Source organism: Colias croceus, chromosome Z, assembly GCF_905220415.1.
Source record: "Colias croceus chromosome Z, ilColCroc2.1".
Lineage (NCBI taxonomy): Eukaryota > Metazoa > Arthropoda > Insecta > Lepidoptera > Pieridae > Colias > Colias croceus.
The window spans coordinates 11,830,644-11,855,054 of NC_059568.1; the positions used below are offsets into that span (position 1 = coordinate 11,830,644).

Below are 24,411 nucleotides of genomic sequence, written 5' to 3' on the forward strand. Positions count from 1 at the left end.
GTATACTGTTTAATACAATGACCAGGCGTAGTGTGGGACGGGGTGAAGGTGATTTTCATGTGATTAAAAATTAACCCGACCTCTATTAGACTTTTCACTGTCACGATATCGCTGATGAGGGTGAAACCGCAGGGCATTGCTAGTGCAAAATAATTGAACAACACATAAAGCAGTATTCTGTAGAACCACATTTATAAGCTTTAATTTACCCGGGGCGCATTCGAGTTACATATTACTGGCAACATTATTTTAGGCGAAAGCAGCGCCCAAGGCAGCGCCGCATACTACTTCTACGAGATTCGTGTTGCCACGTGATGCCATAAATAGTATACAGATACAGATCAACTGTCAGTTATGTATCTGTGGTTAATAGCCAGTGCCAATGTTACCATTTATTGCATGAATTTTTATTTTTTACTTACAAAATATTATTAAACGCAAACTGCGATTCACGAATGCGGTTGTCTCAATATTTATAATATTTATTTATAAATTTTTAAAAGAAAATAAAATTCAAAATATTATACATATCATAATATCATATAATGTTCCGCCATGTAACGTGCCGTGTGTAATTGCAATCAACATGATGCATAGCGACGTGGAACTATACTAATACACGTGGTTTACCTGGGCAATGTTAATTTTATCTCATTCCGACTATAGTCACGTATCATACACCATAGCTATTATCACGATGCTCTTACTTAATTAAAATGCAATTTACTATGGCATTATTTGTAATAATTTAATTTTTACTGTTTAATAGTCAACATAATATTGATCCAATTATTTTTATTATAACAAGCGTCAAAGACGCTATGATCCTTGCTAAATAAATAATTAAGTATTTGAAATTCTTCATTTTGTGCAATATCAGAGATTTGTATGCCTGATAAACCAAAAAAAAAAAAAAATTTTGATTGTAAGTACATAATGTGGATAATATTTTATTTCTACGCAGGATAGTTTTAGATTACAATTCAGGGTTTTCGTCAGTTAATTTCAGTAAGTAATAAATAAAGGTAATAAAAATAAAATACCACTATAAATATACGAACTATTTATTCAAAATTTGATCAATAATTACACTAATGATGAAAAATCTGCAACAACATAAATAATACTAATGAGTCATTAAAATAGGAGTTGTAACAATGTGTACATGAACTTCAATGCCTGCACACTGCAAACGTGTATAATGTACATTTACTCTAACTGGACAGAATTATGTTAAGACGAACTATGTTAAGTATTTCATCAGGTTAACAAACAACAAAAATATAGATACCACAAAATAATAGCAAAACCTTAAAAATATAAGAAACTTGATTTCACTTCATAAAAAAAAAGTTAAAAATTCAATACTCCGATTATTCAACTACAAGTATTGATATTAAATAGCTCTGTTAAAATGTTAGTTCTTGTCATTGCAATATTTGTACCATGATTTCTCTTAAACCTGACATTTCATTGAACGATAATACGAATATTATGCGTTAGGAAGCTTATAAAATGTATAAATACATGAAAATTTCTTCTAAAGATATATTTAAACGCTATAAAATTCTTTATATGAGCACAGGAACGATCTTATATACATATATTTATAGAAAAGGGTGCAAAATAGTGTATAAGGTGGGTGTGATGAGTTCAATTCGTAAAGTAACATGGACAAATTCGATACAATCTTAATAACTAATATTCCATTACCATACACATAAACCAGACAGATCTAGCCAATCGTGTATATTTATAATATTTGTATAATATCAAAACTTACACTTACTTGATACCACAAACTCGTTAAAGTTGATAGTCGAAAAAATATACAATAATCCTCCAAAAATACGTCACTATTTTTAATTAATATATTTGATCTTTAACAGTCACACATTAAACACCGCTCGTATATAGTTATTATATTTAATGTGAGAATTAAGTAAGAAACGAGTAACAGATATTGACAACAAATTGTATGATGATATGTCACCAAAGTTGTAAGCCATCATTTAAATGTACGATGTTAACAACACTCTTGTAAATAACATTGTTAGTAGCGATTTCTGATTTAAATGCTCATAATATACTTACACCTAATAAAATTAACACAGTTTTAAACTTTCACCATTAACCTCAAGCATTGTAAAGTAAAGAATATTTGCATTGATTTGTTGCAAAAAATCAGAGAATTCAAAACATCAAAAAACATAGTTACACAACGCGTTACACCCTATAAAATATAGTGTTTTATTTCCAAACAAAAGATTGTGTCTCATTTTCTTAAACCTAAAAAATTAGCTAAGTATTGTTACAGATATATAATCTACAAGCATTATAACAACAACAAAATTGAACTTAAGCTAGAACAATGATTTTTTTAAATTAAAACTATTTACTATTACTGGAGGTGCCTTTTATTTTCTTGTACTCATTGAAGAGTGCTTGGACGTCGTTGAGCGATCTCTCGATTTGTTTCACAAAGTTGCTTGAGCTCTGCAATAAAAAGCACAAAACAATTTTATCACATATGTATTCATTTGTGAGAAAATTATACTATTTTAAAACATAAGTGCAGAGATGGTACAAGTTGTCTATTATACTGGAAAATAATTTAGTCAAAAAGGAGAATGCCCATGAAAGTATGGACCACAGTATAGTGTTGCGTCAATGCCAGAGTGGTTTTGGAGGGTTCTTCGATATTCAAAAGATTTTTACCAATTGATTTTTTATGATAAAAACAGGGGTTTTCAAGATATTGAGAAAATGTGAATTAACCTCAAAACTTAAATAAACCCGATTTAGTTAGGTTTATGCGTGATTTAGGTAGTATTTTATCGTCTGAAGGTTATTTTTCGTTTAACATATTTAATCTATGCGTAGAGCTTATGCTTTCAGACAAAGTCTATCTGTTCATCGGCTAGTGTAGGTAGGCACCAGAAATCTTCCGGGACGGATTTCAAGAAATCCTAAATATATATTTAAAAAATTCCAATAGAGTTTTTATTCGGTTTACATATTGTTGTTGTTGTTTGAATCATTTTTTCACTACATATTCGAAGAAAGAAACAAATAAGAAATAACTGGTTACCTACCAAGCTATGTCATAATAATATTTTTTTTTATAAATATTTATTTTATTTTACTTCACTATCTATGTTAAAACAACCTACAGTGTATAAACAATACCTTACAGAGTGATTTTATGTTAATTGATTTTTTTGTAATTCAATGAAAACAATAATCGATATTAATACATTTAGCTATTTACCATAGTAAATGTCATAATAGTTACCGCTTGGTCACCGTGGTAACCGGTAATGGATAATAAATCCATGGTAACGGATCTAAACAATTACATGTCTTATTAGATTTTACAAAACATTCCCTGATCAAAATATATTTTCCGATGGTAAGAAGGCCTCTAAATTGCCGAGATTTTTTTTAAAAGTATTTTTATCTTTATGCATGAGAAAAACTTGTACCAAAAATGTAAACGGTAATGGACACTAAATCTATAATAACGGATCTAAACAATTACATGTCTTATTAGATTTTACAAAACATTCCCTGTTCAAATTATATTTTCCGATGGTAAGAAGGCCTCTAAATTGCCGAGATTTTTTTTAATAGTATTGTTGTCTTGATGCATGAGAAAAACCAGTACCGAAAATGGGCATTCTCCTTTAATAAAAGAAGTTAAATGACAATTTTGAATATTATATTTTGTAAAAACAATATAATATTACTAAATATGTCTTTATTTCCATCTATTCCAAAGTTCGCTTTTTAAATGACTCTTTGCTATCAGCATAACTGGTTATTGTACAACTGCATTTTCTATTAAATATATATTTCAACCCACGCAAATAAAATTTAATCTAGAAATGACTTCGAATATACATTCAATTCAACAATATATCTAGTAAAAGTAGTGTGTATAAAAACCATAGATGAAAATGAACTATTTCATGGACAATAATTAATTTTTAATTTTTATTTATATTATGTATCTGAACGTTCTTCATCCGCGACTAAAACTAGCACATGTGATTCTAAAAGATCGATTGATAGATATTTAAAATGGATGCAACAAATATTTTCCACTTAACACTTACGACCAAATCGTCCCTTGCAAGCTAAAAATATTATCAAAATTACAGTTCAGTGATTATCTGATTCCGATCATAAGTTATAAAAAATTGTAGTAATTATTTAGTAACATATGTATATAGTTTATTATTTATATCCAACATAAATTCAAGTTATGTGTGTGTAAACTGATGTGTTTTGTTGTGCGTTGCGATGTTTTATGATGCGTTGTGTCGTGTCATTATGCGTTCTGACGTGTTACGTTGTGTTGTGTCGCGTCATACTCACCGTGATCGGGCAGCTCTTCTTGCTGGACACATGGAAGAACAGCATGTCTTCACCGACGATGATGTAGGAGACGCCGTAACCGTCGTCAGCAACGGGACCGAACCCCCCACCGGCGCCCACGCACTTCGGGTACTTCTTGAGGTCCATGAGACTCGTTTGACCTTTGGAGATACATGAGAATTTATTGTTGTAGGAACAATTGTTTTAGGGGAATGAAAAAAAGATAACAAAGAATAAATTTATTTTTAAGAAAGAAAAGAAACCGTGGAATTGATAAAATTAATCTCGTTGTAGGAAGAATTATTTGAGAGAGATACACAAAGCAATAACGCAATTGTTGAACATTATCTTTGTATTTATTAATTCACTTGTAAGTAGATGTGTTGTAGAGATACGATATGGTGTGATGTTGTACAACAAAATTTGTCGTAATTCATATTACTTAAATCAAAACGGGGTTTTGGCATACCAACTATTGCAACTAAAGCGTTAACCCAATGAAAATCCAATATTTAATTAATCTATCTATATATATAAAACTCAAAGGTGACTGATATAGTGATCTATCAACGCACAGCCCAAACCACTGGACTTATCGGGCTGAAATTTGGCATACAGGTAGATGTCATATCGTAGGCGTCCCCTAAGAAAGGATTTCCCGAAATTCTTGCGGGAACGGGGAAAAACGGGGATGCACGTACAAAGTCGTGGGCGAAAGCTAGTTATTAATAATTTACTAATTACCGTCTCTTTTGTAAGTAGTTTTACATTTACGGCTATATCAGCTCATGAAAGTTATACATTATTAATGTGATCGGAATGAATTACATAAACTATGCAACCAGATATTATATTTAAGACTCGATTTCATCAGATAAAAACAAGTTTAATATCAAGTTCAGTTACTATCGGTAAAAGTATTACAGATCTTTAATTTACTATTGTCGTTTATAAATAATCAAGGCTCTTTCAATACCGATAATTGTATGACGGTATAAATATGCAGATCATATACACCTAGAATAAAGAAATAAATCTTAATATATATAAATCTCGTGTCACAATGTTTGTCCTCAATGGACTCCTAAACCACTTAACCGATTATAATAAAATTCGCACACCATGTGCAATTCGATCCAACTTGAGAGATAGGATAGTTTAAACATGTAGGTACTACGGGCGAAGCCGGGGCGGACTACTAGTGTTAAATAAAAATAAATTGAAATAGCAAACGAACATCAGTCCATCACGACAACCATCAATTTAGTTTTGAATTTTGTTCTATTATGATTATAATATTTTCTTTTACCAATGTCCAATAATGACGCCATTACTCAAAACTTTATAGAACTATTAGTTAGTCAAATAAAATATATTATTTACGTGTATTTTAAGCAAAAAAAAAAAAAAAACAATTTGAAAAGTAAAAATATAGTTGTAGGTTAACAAAAAAAGTATTCTCAACAAAATATTATTCGCACTATAGAAATAAATAAAAAAGAAAAAAATTCCTTCGAGCCGGATTTGAACCAGCGACCTATGGATGACTTCGTTACACTCTACAGTCCACCGCTCTACCAACTGAGCTATCGAAGGTTGCATTAGCTGGCGCGAAAATGCACTGTAGTTTTACATACAAATATGTTTAAATATTTATAATTATCCATTTTTTTTATCCATTTTATTATCCATTTTTCTTAATTCTTGTTTTGACCATGGTCAAAACAAGACCAGCCCCCCTAGCCAAGTGGCTTTCTGTTAGCGTAGCGTTCAATAGAATAGACTACGAATGTATGAGATTGACGTAAGCTGTAGACAAACGTATCTACAGCTTACGTCAATCTCATACATTCGTAGTTAGACAAACGTATCTACAGCTTACGTCAATCTCATACATTCGTAGTCTATTCTATTGAACGCTACGCTAACAGAAAGCCACTTGGCTAGGGGGGCTGGTGCGTCAATGTGATGTAACATACATTCGACAAAATATATAATAATATACAAAGTTCGCCCAGCATGCTAATATTATAAATGCGAAAGTAACTCTGTCTGTCTGTTACTCAATCACGCCTAAACTACTGAACCAATTTGCATGAAATTCGGTATGGAGATATTTTGATACGCGAGAAAGGACATAGGCTACCTTTTATTGCGAAATATGTACCACGGGCGAAGCCGGGGCGGACCACTAGTATACTATATTTAACGGGCCCATAAACTCGTCGTTGATCAATTACAAGGCTATCGTTACTCAATATCCTGATCCTCTTTATACAACTAGCTTTTCGCCCGTCTTCGTCCGCGTTTTCAAAAAAAAAGTATAATCCCGTTCCCGTGGGATTTCCGGGATAAAACCTATCTTAATCCAAGTTACCAACTGTTTACTGTACTACAACTACTGTTACTACAACTAAGTAATACAAGTTACAAGTTATATTTGTACTAAATTTCATTATAATCGTTTCAGTAGTTTATGTGTGAAAACCATACATACATTCAAACCTTTCCTCTTAATAATATTAGTATAGATATATAATAATATTGAACCTCTTCATACAAACACCCATACACTTACCATATGGTGTCTGACTGGTGGAAAGCCTCCAGGGCTCGTTGAACACCTCCTGGAGGAAGGGCGAGTCCAGCTCCAGATACTTGGAGACCACGTAGAGACAGAACAGGTGTCTGTCAATACCACGACCGGCCATGGCATCCTGGTAGCCGAGCTGGTGCCGTTGGCTCGCTTTAAGGAACAGCTCAAGGCGGTCTTCGATCTGTGTAAAGAATAAATATGTATTACAGTGTATTTTAAACCAGGTTTAAAAAAAGAATATGGAATTATTAACAAAAAAGTGCATCCTTTCTTAAAATTTTTTTTTTGCCATGACTGAGGTTTTTTATAAAAGTACTCTTTAGACCTAAAACCATAATATAAGGAACAAAAACGTAACCATTAATTTGCTAGATAAATAAAGAAATGTAATATAGAAAACAACGTGAATAATTTGATAAGGTACTTAACATACCGTAGAATTTGGATCCTCCATAGCCTTAACCCATTTACAGCTCTCGATAGTACAAGACCTGACGGTTTCAGTACGACCTTCTCTAAAGAGACGAGTCATAGACGCTTCGTAGGTTAAGCAGAAATGTCCGGCATCACGGTAGTACGAAAGTTGCAGGATCATTTGTATGAACGCGTCTGGGGATACGCGGAGACCTTTCATGAATCCTGAAAAGTAGTATTAAGAGTTAGAATTATATAAATAGCAGCTTTAATAGCGGTTCTAACAACATTAAATAATGCACAGAGCACAAGCAAAAAAGTACTTGGATATATTGGAATGAGTGACATAGAGACAGTGAAATTATGTTTAAATAAAATACAAATACAACTTTAAAACTTGAAATATCAGACTCAAAATAGTTCAATTTTAACTATACAACTATCAAGAATACACCGAAAGCTGTCCAAACTGGCCGACAGCTCATCGTTCACCAACTTCCACTGCAGGCGTCTCGAGTATCAGCTGAAACCAACTCCTAACCCTTTTCCACAATATACCTCACCTTTCCCATACTTGGTGAACATGAGTATCTTCAGGTCCACATCGTTGAGTAGCTTCTGCGCCACACTATACGACATGTCAATGCTGGCCAGCAGCTCGTCGTTCGTAAGTTCCCATTGCAAGCGACTTGCTGCTGGGGGAGGAGCATCTACCGGCCCGCGGGCATTGCCGTCCTCCAAGTAACTGTTTACAGAAGCAGAAATTTAATTTTAAGAGTTTAAAGAAATTTAAAATTAAATTGCATTCAAACAGAAAAACATAAGGTTGAACTTGGTGTTTCATATTAAATGTTTTTTTTTTGGGCATCAACTTTGGGGATCTAATATTATTTATTTTTCTTCTAGTGTAAAATTTTAGATCCTAGCTTTCTCATCATGGGACTACCCAGGTTACCAAACTCTTCATCAACAAAAAATAATCAATCCGCACAATATAAATGAAAATAGATTTAGGACTACTAATAATATATCAACTGTACTTACCCATACTGTAGTTCAGAGAGAATCACGAACTCCCAGAGGTGGCCCATAACAGGTGCGTCCGCCCTAAAAATTATATAAGTCATATATGTAATTGCGAAAATTGGAAAATACAACGATGCATAACTTTTTTTTTTTCAAATAATATTTCGGTTTTTCTTTTATTATACACTTAAATAAGTTTAATGGATTTATTACCTCATCCGTTTTTTTATGAATTTTTAACAAAAACATAAAAGTAATAAAAACTTACCAAGTATGTTCTGTGTTGAATCCAACCTGCAAAAAAAATAATAATCAATTATTAAACAAAATCAAATGAGTTTATTGGTTCTTTACGAAAAATAAAATAAAACATGAAGCGTAAAAGGTAATTTAAGTCCATGCATCCTTTCAATGACAAAAAAAAAAACAATTAATCTTTAAATATAATAATATTCACTAAAACATTTTAAGAATTATACTCACAGCTCCATTAGTACTGAAACACAAGTTAAACGACTTATCGAACCAACGGTCATGGCCTTTACCGTGCAATAGCACATGGCCATAGTCGTCCAATGTAGATGGGTCGTTCTCGTCGAAACCATACTCCTTGTCATCTGCAACATGAATGAAGTTTTAGAACAACGTGCACAAACAACGTCATAATAAATTAAGTTTTTTCTTTAATTTTAATAAATATATCAGGAGTATCTGGAAATTGAACAATATGGACAAATTCAAACTAAAAGATTCAGATTTCAGAATCGACGAGATTACCAAACTATTATATCTTCTTGGTGCTATCTCCATGTATAAAATTGACTTTACCACTTTTTTGACCGTTTCATTCCCATGCGAATATTCAAATTCCTCACCCAAGCAAACATTGAACGCAGCACGTTCGATACAATGCAGAGACGTCCGATTGTGTCCGCGGTTGAAGTTCGTCTGACGGATGTGAGCCCAGTGCGACCGCTCGCCTGCTGTTAATGCACCTACCCTCTCTTCACCAACTGCTGGTTCCGTTTTATCGTCTAGAATCTGCTGGATTTGGCTAAAAATATGTGATTTGTGTTAAAAAAAATAGAATTAAAGGGTATAATAGTGCATGGCATGTGCGTAAAACAACATTATTATAAGAAAATAAACATAGCATATCCATTCATATAAAATACTTTAATAATCATAATTTTATAGGAATCTCATATGGATGATAAAAATGTAACTTGAAATAAGAGGAATGCTCACATCTGAATTTCTGCTGGATTCAGCAGTCTGCCCCTGGAGTACACGATGACCTTGAAGTATTTCCCTTTGTGGTACACTGTTATATGTGTTGAATCTTGATAATGCACTATTTTGTCCGTCTCCACTCCGGGAACTCTCACAGTATTAAATAGACGTTCGTATTGCCAGGAACAGAGTGGTACCATGTTTTGTAGCATTATCTAAAATGTATATTAATGGTTAGGGTTCATTAGAATCATAAATTTGAAAAACAGTTTTTACTATCTTAGGAGCCTAGGGTCACTTTAATTTGTAAAATTTGTATGTGAATATAACTGATTAATTTATTATAAGTTGACTCATATATTTCTTATTCACAGACTCTTATGTCATTTTAGATTAAAATATAATAAATAAATCGAAGTAGTATTGTAGTCAGTATAAGTTAGCATGGCATAGCAGTAGCACATAATAAAATACATACAATGATACAAAATATTGACCAAAAAATTACAAATTGTCTATGGTACAGAAGAATCCTTCAGACTACCAAAACTTTAAAAATACATTAACTCACCGGTTCCAACTCCTGTCTCTCGATAAGTCTCCTGAATCTCAGACAAAAGTGTATAATAGTGCCGGCCCTAGCCGCTTGTATAGACGTGGGTCGCATCAAAGTGTCCGTTCCATAGAAGTTGGAATTCACCATGAGTGGGGACCGACCTCGTAGGTATACGTACTCCTCCCACCAATCGGATACGTAGTTGCTTGACCACCTGCAAGAATTATTTTATAGAAACTAGCTGTGACGCACGGTTTCACACGCGGACGAAGCCGCGAGAAAAATCGAGTAAATAGCTCATATTATTCTGATGCATAACCTATTTTTCTATTAAGTTCCATCATAATCCGTAGAACAGTTTTACGAGAAAGAGTAACAAACATCCATACATCCAACCATCCATACTTACGACTTTCGCGTTTATAATATAAGTATGATTTATGTAGAAAAACAATATGGGATTAATTGAATGAAAAAAAAGCTTATTTCCCAACAATACAATAAAACACAAACAAGAATGACATTGGTGAGATAAGGTTGAAAAATATTTTTAAATAATAATAAAAGAAACAAAGAAAAAATAAATGTATGCAGAGGTGTGCCTTTGCGTGTTTGTGCGATTGTATGCGTTTGGATGTGTTTAAAAGATTGTTGTTATAATTAAAAATGGTGGTTTAGGTTTAAGAGCATTTCGATTGAGATTTCGAGCTTTTGAGAATAAGCGAGGAAAAAATACAAAAATAATTTCATGAAATCGGAACATTTGGAATGCGGAGGAATTTTGTATTGGGAGAAGATATTTTTTGAGTGATTACTTATTAAATATGCGATATTGAATTTAATTTTTATGTTGTTAGAATTATGTTGCTTTTGTCTAGTTAAAGAAAGCAAAAAAACAATTGAGATTATATGGATGGCTATACTTATAAATAGTTTTTATAAAAACAAATATAACAATAACAAACAAAACAAATAATTCATTTTTATTGGCATTATTTTTTACTCCTCTTGTAAATCAATGATTTATTTATAAATAATATTAAATAAATAATGACGAGGTGTACCCTCGATTTACATAAGCCCAGTCGATTACTGAACCTACCTTGAGCACAATGAAAATGACCTTCTGTAGCATACTGGTACGGGAGAAGACCATAATAGTCCATATCCTTTCATGACGTGAATTGAACGATTTTTTATTACCTAACATAGTGTTATAACACTTACACGTGTAACAAAAGTTGCCTTGAAAGAAAAATATATGTACTGGACATATAATTTTAGAGAAATTTATAGGACAGATAATGTTATCCCCTTTCAAATACCATAGTGGCTCATTCCATTTGTTATGATGTAACGTCATTTTTTCGTAATAAAATGTATTCTTAACTCAATAAACCTATCAACCATTCCCAAGATTTTACCATCGAACATAACAATAACATAATATTTTCGTTATACACTACCTACGTTTTCAATCGTTTAATCAGTAGCAAGGATAAAGGTCCAGCATAGGTAGTAGTTACTATAGTAACTAAAATTTACCTATTTTAAATACCTAATTATCATATGTATTATGTTGAACCAATTCCTTCGAGATAATTAAATAAGGCTATTGCCAACGATTTCATTATCACAAGACAACATATTGCACCAAGCTATTGATCTTTGACGAACGTTGACCGACTAGCAAGTTTTAGCACATTATTATTATTACGTTATTTATTCCTACTTCTGCAGACATCTTATCTCGCAGACAATACGAATTGTGCGACGATCAATAACCACGCCCACAAACGTTAATGTTGTGACTATTGACACAATGATAACACGTGTAGGCTACTTGATAACCTTAATATTCATAAATATAACAATAAACTGAAAAGATGCGATAAGTTCATCTTAATCGTTATACCTAAGCGGAAGACATTTTACGTTATTATCAATTTATAACTTCACACTATTGATATAAGTGCCACTATTAGTAGAGAATTTTTAATTCTCGTTGTCAAGGGCAATAATAATTAGGTATTATACATCATATCAAAAATGAATTACCATGACTTTAGTACGAGATATCTCTGGAGTTTCACGGCAATGGTTTCTTCGAATTCCTTAGCGAGCCTCTCTACTCTCTTGAAGTTATCATCATCGAGAAGTGGTCGGACGCTCAACAAGTACTGAAAAAAATTACAATTATAAAACATCGTGTTAAAAATTAAAAACCTTCGTAAGTATAATTCATTATTAAACCAGAAAAAAAATCAGCACAAATTAATTTTTACGTTTATTAATAACAGTTTCGAGAAATTTTACATTTTTTAATTATAATAACATTATCGTAACATGTATACTGAATTCGTATATTTTTTTATCATAATCGAATCGGTTTAATCGGTTAAAGTTTTAAGGAGGAAACGACCTTACAAATGACCTTATGTTGAACATATTTTAATACGATTACACTCTTTTATATATACATACCCTTTTCATAGTATCTTTAACAGTGGGCAGAGGGAGTCTCGGCAGCGACCCTTGGAAACTGTACAACCTTGGTTTGTTCCACCCAGACAGTACCTTCACCACGCTCACCCATAGAATCGTCCTTAGAGATATCTTCGAGCCCGGCGCACGAGATTCATACATCCACCCCTAAAATATACTTCAAAATTAACATTTGTGAGTTTTTCATAGTCACGATGTACATCATCAAGTACAAGGCTGACTAGAGATAAACATAAATTGGTGTTTATTATGGATATTCAATACCTATTCAATATTTTAGACTCGGCTTTTACTAGTGTTTCTTAGCTTAACTTTAGTACAGTATAAATGAAGTCATCCTAAGTGATATCCCAACGATACTTAAGGACCACTATTTAAAACTTTTCATCAATTTTGAAAAAAAAAATGATGAAAATAAGGTCAATGAATGAATAAATATATACGGTATACAATCAGCGGTCCAGTCGACACTTCGACCTCGATCGCTCAGGCAATTACCTATTAAATAAGTAAAAAATCCCCCTCCGTTTACTATTCTTGAATTTTTTTAATGGTATTATATATTATTTTAACGACTTCTAATGCGTGGGTAATGTTTTAATTGTACACGTAGGTCAAAAGGGAAGTTTATCGGCCAAAAAAATCCTTCTAATGAACTCGGAAGTAAATAAATTTCTTCTATACTTATATCAATAATAAAATAAGCTTATACAATATCACCTACGTAAACAGTTCTTCTGGCATTGTTTTCGATCTAGTATCTAATTACGGCATATTTGAATAACGATACGTTCATCAAACAATGCCCGCAATGTCGATGATGAATTAGCTAGAATTAAGATTAATTTCAACTCAGAATTAATAATTGCTCAATAATCATTTGTACCTTGCAGTTATTTAATCCGTTTTTATAAGGTTTTTATTATCTCACGCTACCTTGATACGATTGTATATCAACCAATATCAACAGATCAATATTGTTATATACTTATTATAATGTAATTTGTATGATAGAACGGAGTAATAGCTTAACATTAAAATCGTGTGAAGCTATGATTTAAATTTCTTATCACGAAATTTGAAGGGTAATTAATTAGATTTGATAAATTACAATGAAACTGCGATAAATATAGTGATAATCTTTTAGATTATTTTTCACATCAAACAAATATAATATGTATAACAATGTTACTATGCTGTTTTTTTTTTAATGCCAAATACACTGTATTGTGGTAACAACAAACTACTTAAACATATACAGATTGTAAACTTATTTTATACTGTTTCTGATACATAAAAACAGCCATGTTATGTGTAAAATCATACATCAAAGAAATATTTTTTTAATAAATCGCAAAATGTTTGACTGACAAATATTTTTTGTGAATGAGTCAAAGCAAATAATATTGACTTACATTTACTTTCTTCACTAAACGGTGAAAACCCAATAGGTACCCAAATACAGCTCTACCATATTTCAAAACATATCTATAAGTACTAAAAATATAAATGCTTAAGTAAATGTTTTTTTGTCACCATAATTATATCAAAAAGCGGAAGGAAATTTAAGAATTATGTATTTATAATATTCGTCGAATAATGTATAAAACTACCATTTTAAAAACGTATTCTAATTGCCCGTATTTGACAGTTTGAGTGACATTTTAATATTATCGTGTCTTAGTGCTGATTTACACAGGGTCAGTAACTGACTACAAATTCGAGGCAAATCAGTGCTGACCCGAAAAAAAACCCTGTGTAAACAGATTTGAAGTCAGTACAGAGGCTTGAAGTCTATGGAAACAGTTAAAGTCTTGACTTAACTGACATATAGACTTGTCTACTGACCCTGTGTAAATCAGCACTTATTCTCAATTGCTAGGTACTGCATACAAATGTAATTGAGAGAAAAAGAAATAATATTTTTATATTGTATATAACAATGCTGATCACATTTATGTATCACCACAAATATGAGGTTGTGGTTATTACTGCATGTCTTAGCCCATATATATATTCATTAAAATTTTATTATTTTTCCATCAACTGAACTAGCCAGTATTTTGAGCATTTGATATTGAAAATATATATTAACACTAGCTGTCCCGGCGAACGTTGTTCTGCCTTACTCATCACTTAGGGGTATGAAAAATAGATGTTGGCCGATTCTCAGACCTACCCAATATGCACAGAAAATTTCATTACAATCGGTCCAGTCGTTTTGGAGGAGTATGGTAACTAACAATGTGACACGGAAATTTTATATATTGGATTATTTCTGTAAATGATTACATATTTCACTAAAACTTATTAATAATTGAAGAACATATTAAACTACCATTTCAAAAATGTATTCTAATCTTATTCTAATTGTCCGTATTTGACAGTTTACAGGTGACTTTTTAAAATGTTTGTGTAATAATTTATTGGACGGATAAATTTTAACCAAGGATTGAAAAATCGGCCCTAAATATAAAAAGAAAACTTACCTTATACATTAGTAGTATCTTAAGTAAGTATCTCATCAAAAATATAACAGTGAGCCACATAGTCAGAGCTGCCAGCAAACACGCTACCACTTGCCACATTGTAGAATTGCTAAAAAATAAAACAGTTTTTATCTTACACAAGTCAGGAAGAAATATTAGTTTATTAATTTATTCATAATCTTTATTGCATACAAAATATAAAATACAAATTTCACACACACAGACAGAACATTTGATGCAAAGGGCGGCTTTATTGCTTCAAGAAATAAAATATTAAAGGACAAAATAATACAATTGTTTCAAAGGTTACCTAGGTAAAACCGTTAAAGCTTTTTGTACTAATCCAAATGGTATATTGAATCCACCAAAATGAGCAGCGACCAGTAATGTCCATAGGACATACAAAGATTGGAGATGTCCTGGGTAAACTCCATTGTGAATACTATTCTGTGGACAAAATGAATTGGATTAACATCTTGTCTTATTTAATTCATATTATTTCATAAATATAAGAACAGATGTGTCATGGAAAAATTTAGAAATTATTTACATATAAAAATGAAACCCGTTTCGCGTTGTCATGGCATCTCGTGTGAACGGCTGAACCAATATCGATAATTGTTTTTTTATTATATTCCTTGAAGTACGATGATGGTTCTTATGTAGAGAAAACGTAAATATGTACCACGAAAGTCGGGGCAGACCGCTAGTTGATTATACTTATAGTGTTCTAACCTAAGCAGGTAAGAAAAGTACATAACTACAGTTTATTGTTTTTCGAAGAATACTTACTCTGAATCGGGCAAGGCGCTTCTTCCAAGACCGTAACCCAGACTCCCACACTAGATAGAGGACTTCCCGGTCAAAGTTCACATCCCAGCCATCGTGAGTGATGGCAAAGGAGAACGCTACAGCAGAATGGGCTTCTGCCATGGTGCTTTACCTGAAACAATTCCTGTATCACAGAGCTATACTTTACATTTTATACATTTCTGTAGACAAAATTTATAAAATGACAGTAAATTGCATTTGCCACATAAGTTTAATCACTCTATAAATAATTAATTACATGAAATTATAAATAAAACATTGAATGAGCAGTGTAAAATACAGAAATGGCTATAATTATCATACATGTACACAAATGTGCTGGTATTACTTAATAAAAGATTTTATACACATAATCAGCAATGCACAGAAGCTTCACTAGTTACAATACGCAAGAAAAAATAAAGATAAAATCAATAGGTTAATATATCTATATTAATTTTTTATTTTCTATTTGTCTATTCTCTAATAGACAGATAGAAAATAAACAAACTATGTATGTAACATACATAAAAACCCAAGTGCAGCAGGTTAAATTATACAAAAATTTAGTTTATTCCAATTAAAATCTATGCTAGCCTTGCCAAAGCGCATACACTAAAACATAAACAGTATTTTTAAAACAACCAAATCCATTAGAAAATGAAAAGGTATATAAATACATTAAACAAGCATTTTATAGAAAGTACTCTGGTATAAATTCATGATATGTACATTTTTGCTCAAGCTATCGTTATTCAAATATAGTATCTTATCTTGTGTTTTGATAGTGTCTGGAGAGTTTTATCAGTACATATATAGTTAAAAGGATATACATAATATTATATTTTGGATGATTAATACAGGCAGTAAAATTTTTTTGTCACTAAGATTTCGGGAATGGTATAGTTTTATTTGTAGAACTATCTACATTTTATTGGACACGGGGAACTCAAAGGATTTAAATTTTTAATAATATATTATATGCTCTACAAAACCTGTCTCATTACATTATTTGAATACAGTTTAATAAAACTGCAATCTATAATATGTCCTTTATTTAGGTATATGATGGTATAAATTTAATACAATATTATTTGTTTCGTATCAATATCCGGAATCCATCTTGAGTCAAGCACCCCCTCTTTGTGCCTTGAGTCAGCGTTTCTCCTACCTCTCCGCTGGTGGCGCCCTCTATCGTACGGTTTTGGTACTACTTACAAGGCGCCTGAGCACCGGGTGAAGTCTCGTCATTATAGCGTCGTTCTTTGTGCCGTGCACAAGTCAGCTAGAAGTGTATACTTTACGTTTTTATTTTAATTAGTTTCTTTGTTTGAACGTTTAAAACTTAAATTTAAATCAAGTGTAAAGTGCAACCTCTCCGTTTTTGATAATTATGGAGAATCAGGACTACGAGCACAATGAGGAACCGGTTAATAAAGAATCGGGTTCTGGGAAGCGTCGCCAGTCTTCTCCACCGAGTTCGGATTGTGAAAGCGTCTCTTCGAGCAGTGACAGTGATTCACAGGATACACGTGTGCACCGAAAAAGGTTTAAAAAGGCGGGTAAAGAAGAACAAACCGTGAGTTTTGAACACTTAAACATGCTATCGTACCAAGTTGCATATCTAACGGATTTAATTACCAAAAATGCCGCGTTTGCCAACGGTCTTTCTACTAATCAGAACGTTGAAAATGTGCTTCATTCGAATAGCGATTTAAATTTACGCCCACCTACCCTAAGTACGGAAGGCGCGTCTACATCTCAATTAAATTTATCCGAATTAAAAACTACCGTCAAAGATCCGATTTATTCGCAATCAAGTGAAATTTATCTAAACAAATTGCACAATTTACAACGATTTAACCGCGATGATTGGTACGCTATTCGTTTTGTTGATGTACAAAAGAAGTATTTGACAACACCCGGTTTTGTGGAATTGAGTGTAAACGATTCTTTAAAACGGTATGAATCAGGTATGCTTCGCGAGGACCCTCGTTCTTATTTAATCGAGCGGTCATTTGCAGCCTTAACTAATGCTATACTATGCCAAAAAGATGAATTACAAAAAACGTTGCAATCATTAGTAGATTGGGCTAGTCAAGAAAAAGAGTCGTTAACACCAAACTCATTGTTTAATAAGGTAGAATCGTTATTTTCTAAAGAATCGGCATACAATAAAGTTACTGACGATTTATTACAAATAGTTTGTGGAAGACGGGCAGACTGTATTACTATACGCCGCGAGTCGTTGCTTAAACAAATTCCGGAGGAATTTCACCGCGACGTTTTATTTAAAATACCTCCAAGTGCGTCAACGTTATTTAATGATGAGTCAGTGCAAAACTATCTCCAAAAAATTGGGGGGGCCGAAAAATTAATAGCATTACCTCGATCAGGGCCTCACATAAAGGATAATTTCATTCGTAATCAGCACAATCAATCTAAACCGTCAACAAGCTCACAATCGAATGAACATTTTTTTCGACACAACTCTTTATCATCCAAAAAGGGTAAACGCACATCTAGGCAACAAAAATACACAAATAGAAACAAATCGGGTAGTTATAAACAAAAAGAAAAAGGATCGCGGCCATCGTTTAAAAATAAAAATCGCGAATGACTATCAATTATTTTACGGCGGCTGTCTCAAACAATTTCAATGTGTCTGGAGCAATTTTGGTGCACCAAAACAAATTTGCAAACTACTAAGTGGAGTATGTATTCCCTTTATCCGAAAACCGCCGCTGATATTTCCAAATTCGCTTATAATGGAAAAATATCGAACACAGACGTCTCCAGACATGACCTTACAAATAAAAGACATGTTGAAATCGGGAATATTAGAACTAGCAGAGACAACTCCAAGTTACCTTTCGACTTTCTTTTTGATACCGAAACCCGACGGCAGCCACCGTCCAATTTTCAATTTGAAGCGGTTAAATTTCTTCATCAAAACAAAGCCATTTCAATTATTCAGCCATTTTCGCGTGCCAGCCTTTTTGCAGGATTCCGATTGGATGGTGAAACTGGATTTGAGCCAGGCTTACTTTCACGTGCCTATCTGTCAACGCCATCGCAGATTCTTGAGACTCAATTATCACCAGGATCCAAGTCGGCACCAATTGCTGCAGATGACGTGCCTGCCCTTCGGTCTCTCCTCGGCACCAAGAACGTTTGCCACGTTGACCAATTGGGTGGCAGAGTTTCTCAGGAACAAAGGCATCAGGTGCGTAGTCTATTTGGACGATTATCTTCTAGCAAGTCAGTCCATGCATCAGCTGGCAGACGATATAGCTCAAACAATCAAAATCATGTCGCTATTGGGCTTGAACATAAATTTCGAAAAATCTGTGTTGGTACCGACCCAATGCCTCGAGTTTCTCGGCATTACCTGGGACACAACGCTCAACGCAAAGTCCCTGTCGGTGCCGAAGTGCCTAACGCTACGCAAAGCACTTCAAAAACAGATCGAAACAGGCAGTTGGTCCCTAAAGCAATATCAATCCTTAATGGGGAGACTCAACTTCGCCGCATTCGTCGTTCCAAGGGGATGACTTCACTGTCGTTCACTGCAATGTTACAGTCGACAGCTGCCAATGAACCATCCCTATCGCAAGATTCAAATCCCGAAAAGAGTGATAGAGGACCTGGTATGGTGGAAGGACGCAATCGAGACGAGCTCGCCAATTCATCTACCTGCAATATCTCATCTTTTAACGACGGATGCCTCGGATATCGGTTGGGGGGCTTGTCTAGGAGGCAAAAACATATTCGGTCACTGGACAGTGCGCCAATTAGCGTGGCACGCCAATCAAAAGGAGATGTTCGCGGTATATGCAGTGATTTTGCAGGAACAGAACCAGTTAGCAGATGCTCATATTCTTCTGCAAACGGACAATCGAACAGTCGTGGCATACATAAACAAGGAAGGCGGGACAAAATCAAAAAAGCTTCTAAATTTAACTCGACAGCTTCTGGCGATTTTGGACGGGCTCAACATTCACCTTCAAGCGCAATACTTTCCGGGCAGGTACAACGCCGAAGTGGACGCTCTGTCTCGTCAGAAACCTTGCCCCGAATGGCATCTGCTACCACCTGCCACGATGAAGATATTTCGAAGGTGGGGAACTCCAGTAATAGATCTCTTTGCCTCAACGTCAGCTCATGTGATCCCAAACTATGTGACAGTGGACTTGCAAGACCCCATGGCGCAGCATCACAACGCCTTTTGTCACCAGTGGAATTACAGTCTAGGGTGGTTGTTTCCCCCGCCAAATCTCATCCCGACAGTCCTACATCACCTGAACGAAGCTACGGGGAGGTACATTCTGATTGCCCCCAAATGGCACAAAGCGTTTTGGCGGGCAGATGTACAGCGGAGAGCGCTGGATCATCCTTATCTCATTCCAGATCTAGCACAGGTGTTAATCGACACGACAACGGGTGTACACCCACCACAAGTACAAGACCTGCAATTGGAAGCCTGGTTGATGTCGGGTGGCAAGAAATATTAGCAGGTTGGACGAATCAGGAACAAGAACTTTTAATGTCCAGTTGGCGAAGCTCAACATTGAATACTTACAAATCGGCATGGGTTAGATGGAAGAAATGGTGTGAGTCAAATTTTATTAATTTTAAATGTCCGAGTGCCGATCAGGTGGCGCGATACCTGGCACATTTACATTGCGATGTTGGACTTGCATATAGAACTATATTAGTACACAAATCAGTTATTTCAACATTTACTAGTGTTTCTACTAATATTGACATGTCATCAAATTTTTTCATAAAGCACATGCTTAAAGCTATATCTGTTACTCGAAATAAACCTGTAAAACCGCCTATTTGGAATCCAAAAAAGTTGCTAGATTATATTGCTTCACATAGTATAGATGAAAATAATATTTATCAGGTTTCTAGGCTTACATCTACTTTATTATTACTAGCCTCTGGTCGTAGAGTTCATGACCTTACTTTACTTCGCATTGACAGTGACAGTTTAGTGGATGAAAATAATTCAATTGTATTCTGGCCAGCTTTTGGTTCTAAGACTGATAGTATTAATCATAGGCAGTCTGGGTGGAGGCTTAGAGAACACCCTATTAAGAACTTTAACTTGATTTTTTGGATAAGACAGTTGTTGAAAATAACACTACAGCGTCGAAATAACATTAATCATCTTTTCATCACAGCTAGAGGTGAATCTAAGCCTGCATCTAGAACTGTTATTGGCGGCTGGATAAAATCCCTTTTGAAAGAGGCTGGTATAGAGGCTTCTCCAGGTTCTATAAGATCTGCTGTAGCCTCTTTAAATTGGGTAGAAAATTTTTCAATAGATAAAATTCTTGAAACAGGTAATTGGAAAGCAATACATACTTTCCAGAACTATTACCAAAAAGAATTGATTGAATATAATAGGTTTAATTGTAATGAATCGGTATCATTGTCTAATTATTTTGATCCTGTTTAAAATTAAAATATTAAGTACATAAAATTAAAGATTGTATATTCACATTGTATGTTGATTAGTAAGAATAAATAGTGTATTAAACATTCAATGTTTATTATTTCTATTACATACACATTATAGCGTCTATTACAAGCTATGTACATAAGACATAGCTTGCGCACCAGGTGATAACAAACAAATCACTCAAGATGGATTCCGGATATTGATACGAAACAAATAATAGAGAGTTTTACCAACAAATAAAACTTACCTATTATTTTTTCTTCAATATCCGGAATCCAGGTAATGTCTACCTGGTGCATCATGAGTGCCATAATGACGAGACTTCACCCGGTGCTCAGGCGCCTTGTAAGTAGTACCAAAACCGTACGATAGAGGGCGCCACCAGCGGAGAGGTAGGAGAAACGCTGACTCAAGGCACAAAGAGGGGGTGCTTGACTCAAGATGGATTCCGGATATTGAAGAAAAAATAATAGGTAAGTTTTATTTGTTGGTAAAACTCTCTATTTGATTTTAAGTAAAGAAACATAGTCATCTAATCTTAAGTTTTTGCCTTGTTATATCACTGGGTCTATTAGGTTTTACATAAGATTTTCATTTTAAATATGATATAGATAAAATGTACTTATCATGTAAGTACACAACAACGATTAAGTTATGTTAATTGAAAAATTAATTATAAGTTTTAATAAAATCAGGAAGTTAAGGGAATATATTTTTTAACACACTATGTATGTATAAAGATTTAAAAAAAGTTTTGCACACTATGCCTAAACATTTCCCTTATTAATTAATTAGTAATTACCTATTTACTGTTGGTTGATCACAAAACTTAAAGTTAAAAATGTAAATATGGTATTAATAAATGCTATTGTATGCTTATAAATTTTCTATGACACATTTAGTACAAAAAATATTCTTCAGTAATTCTAGCGTGTTATGTATTATATTTCTAGTTTTTTGGTAAAAGCTGGAGAGAAACCACACAAAACATACATTCGCGTAACACATTCGCAGTTACACACACACACGCCGAGCAAGTGTCAAAGTCCAACCCGCGAGACTACGTAGCTAGGTACGATATGAACGTGGACTGTGACATCGATTAAATCCAATTTATTCATGAGTATGAGATTAACCTCATACTAAATACAGTTAAATAAAATTTAATTTATAATAACGGTAGCGCTGCTTAATATTAAAACATATATATTGAGTTAAAAACTTTATACATAAATTTACATTACCTTTTATAGAAAGTGTTATAAATAGCGCCCGAAAACTATTTTTCGTGCGCGTTATAAACTTTCGTGTAGGCACTGGAAATAACAGTACCAGAATAGTATAGTTGTTCAAACAGCACTTTTTTAGACCATCGCGACGGATTCTTCACGATAGTTTACAGTCAAATTACTTTTTCACTGTGAAAACTAGACAGAAAAATAGTAAATGTAATAGTAAAATTGGTAAATAATAATTTTTTATGCAAGCGATATTCGTCTACAATAACAAATTAACAATTGTTCTGAAATCTGAAAATACGTTTTGACAGAACAGCAGTTAGAAACCGAGACCACAGACGTAAACACAGTTTTATTGCTCTGTGCTAACTGGCACAGAACTGGGACTCGTGGGCTTTCTGGGGTCGTTGTCAACGGTGAATGGCATTATTAAAGCGTTTACACATTATCCGATCCGATATCGGATATCGGTAATCGGACGCCGATAGGCGATATCGGGAATAAGTAAAATTTATGATTTATGTACTACCCTACCTGTCTTTCACATTGTCTGGTCCGATATTGGATATCGGAGCCAACACCGATATCCCCGTGTGCTATCGGACGATAATGTTCAGATGTTCAGTGTAACTACCAACTCAATTTTTGAAAAGGCATTTATACCAACAGTAAAAATAGCTTATGTTTTTTCAGTCATAAATAGCGCTAAATGTAAAAAAAAAATCCTTTAATTTATTTACTTTAAACCTTTTTATTAAGAAAACATTCATATTTTAAGTATTTAAAGGCAATAAAAATACGATTTATACGGGAGCTATTTTAATACCGTCCCATAATATACGGCAATTTGCTGAACTGTAGTAAATAAAAATATATTGCGTTCTTATGTCGCGGCTACACTATGCTCCTCGCGCCCGTCATCGCTCTGCTCATCGCACTGCCGTTATTCGCCGCGACATTGCCCTCTCTAGCCACACACTGCTCCTCTTGCGCGATTAATCGCGACGCCTCTCAGTTCGCACTCGTATTGCCGGTCCTTTGACTCGCGCGCAAATACCGACAAAATAGGGAGCAGTGAGAAGGACGATGAACACGACGAGTGGCATGACGAGTAACGTGTCCACAATATGTCTCCGCCTACTTTATTCGTTAACTTCCCATACCACTCGTCGAGTGTGTGGCCGCGCTGTTAAATTCAACCGTATCTTCAAGACATTAGGGTCACCATATTTATTTACTCATTCTGCATCGCTCCTCCTCCTACTCGGGTGTTGTGCTGTTTATTGTATTGTTGTCATTGAGTCACAGATTGAGTGCTTTGTTTTTAACTGACTTCAAAAAAAGGAGGAGGTTCGGCACCGATATCAAAACTATTTAGTATATAGCACATCCACAGAGCACATCTAAATAATGTGCAGTAATTAATAATATCAAACCTTTTTTATATATTCCTTTTCCATTTTTGAAGTCGGTTTTTTAATGTAGTTATTTTTCTGTGTTTTTTTTACAGTCTGTACAACTACGATCAATCAGTATATTTTTTTAATCATACCTTTTAATTATAAAAAAATATACAATATGGCAATTTCGTTTAGTTTTCTCTAAACATTTCTGGCAAATTTACACTCATGATGATATCGGAACGATTTTATCGGATAACTAGCTGTTCCCCGCGGTTTCATCCGCATTGT

The 24,411-nt window shown here is 33.9% G+C and overlaps 1 protein-coding gene and 1 non-coding gene across 2 annotated transcripts; both read right to left on the reverse strand.

Annotated features, from left to right (window-relative positions):
* Positions 1-1,048: 1,048 nt before the first annotated feature.
* On the reverse strand, positions 1,049-23,084 carry LOC123705014 (carnitine O-palmitoyltransferase 1, liver isoform). Its single transcript, XM_045653564.1, has 17 exons — positions 22,727-23,084; positions 15,992-16,142; positions 15,510-15,646; positions 15,200-15,308; positions 12,690-12,857; positions 12,264-12,385; positions 10,221-10,419; positions 9,665-9,864; positions 9,292-9,470; positions 8,900-9,033; positions 8,685-8,710; positions 8,435-8,497; positions 7,954-8,135; positions 7,410-7,615; positions 6,959-7,157; positions 4,381-4,541; positions 1,049-2,496 (listed from the first exon to the last, which is right to left on the reverse strand). Exons 2-17 carry the CDS (start codon positions 16,130-16,132, stop codon positions 2,392-2,394), a joined length of 2,331 nt encoding a protein of 776 aa, XP_045509520.1. The 5' UTR covers positions 16,133-16,142; positions 22,727-23,084; the 3' UTR covers positions 1,049-2,391.
* Trnay-gua lies at positions 5,890-5,976 on the reverse strand. The gene is given in 2 exon segments: positions 5,890-5,925; positions 5,940-5,976. It is a non-coding gene; the product is annotated as a tRNA-Tyr (tRNA).
* Positions 23,085-24,411: the final 1,327 nt, after the last annotated feature.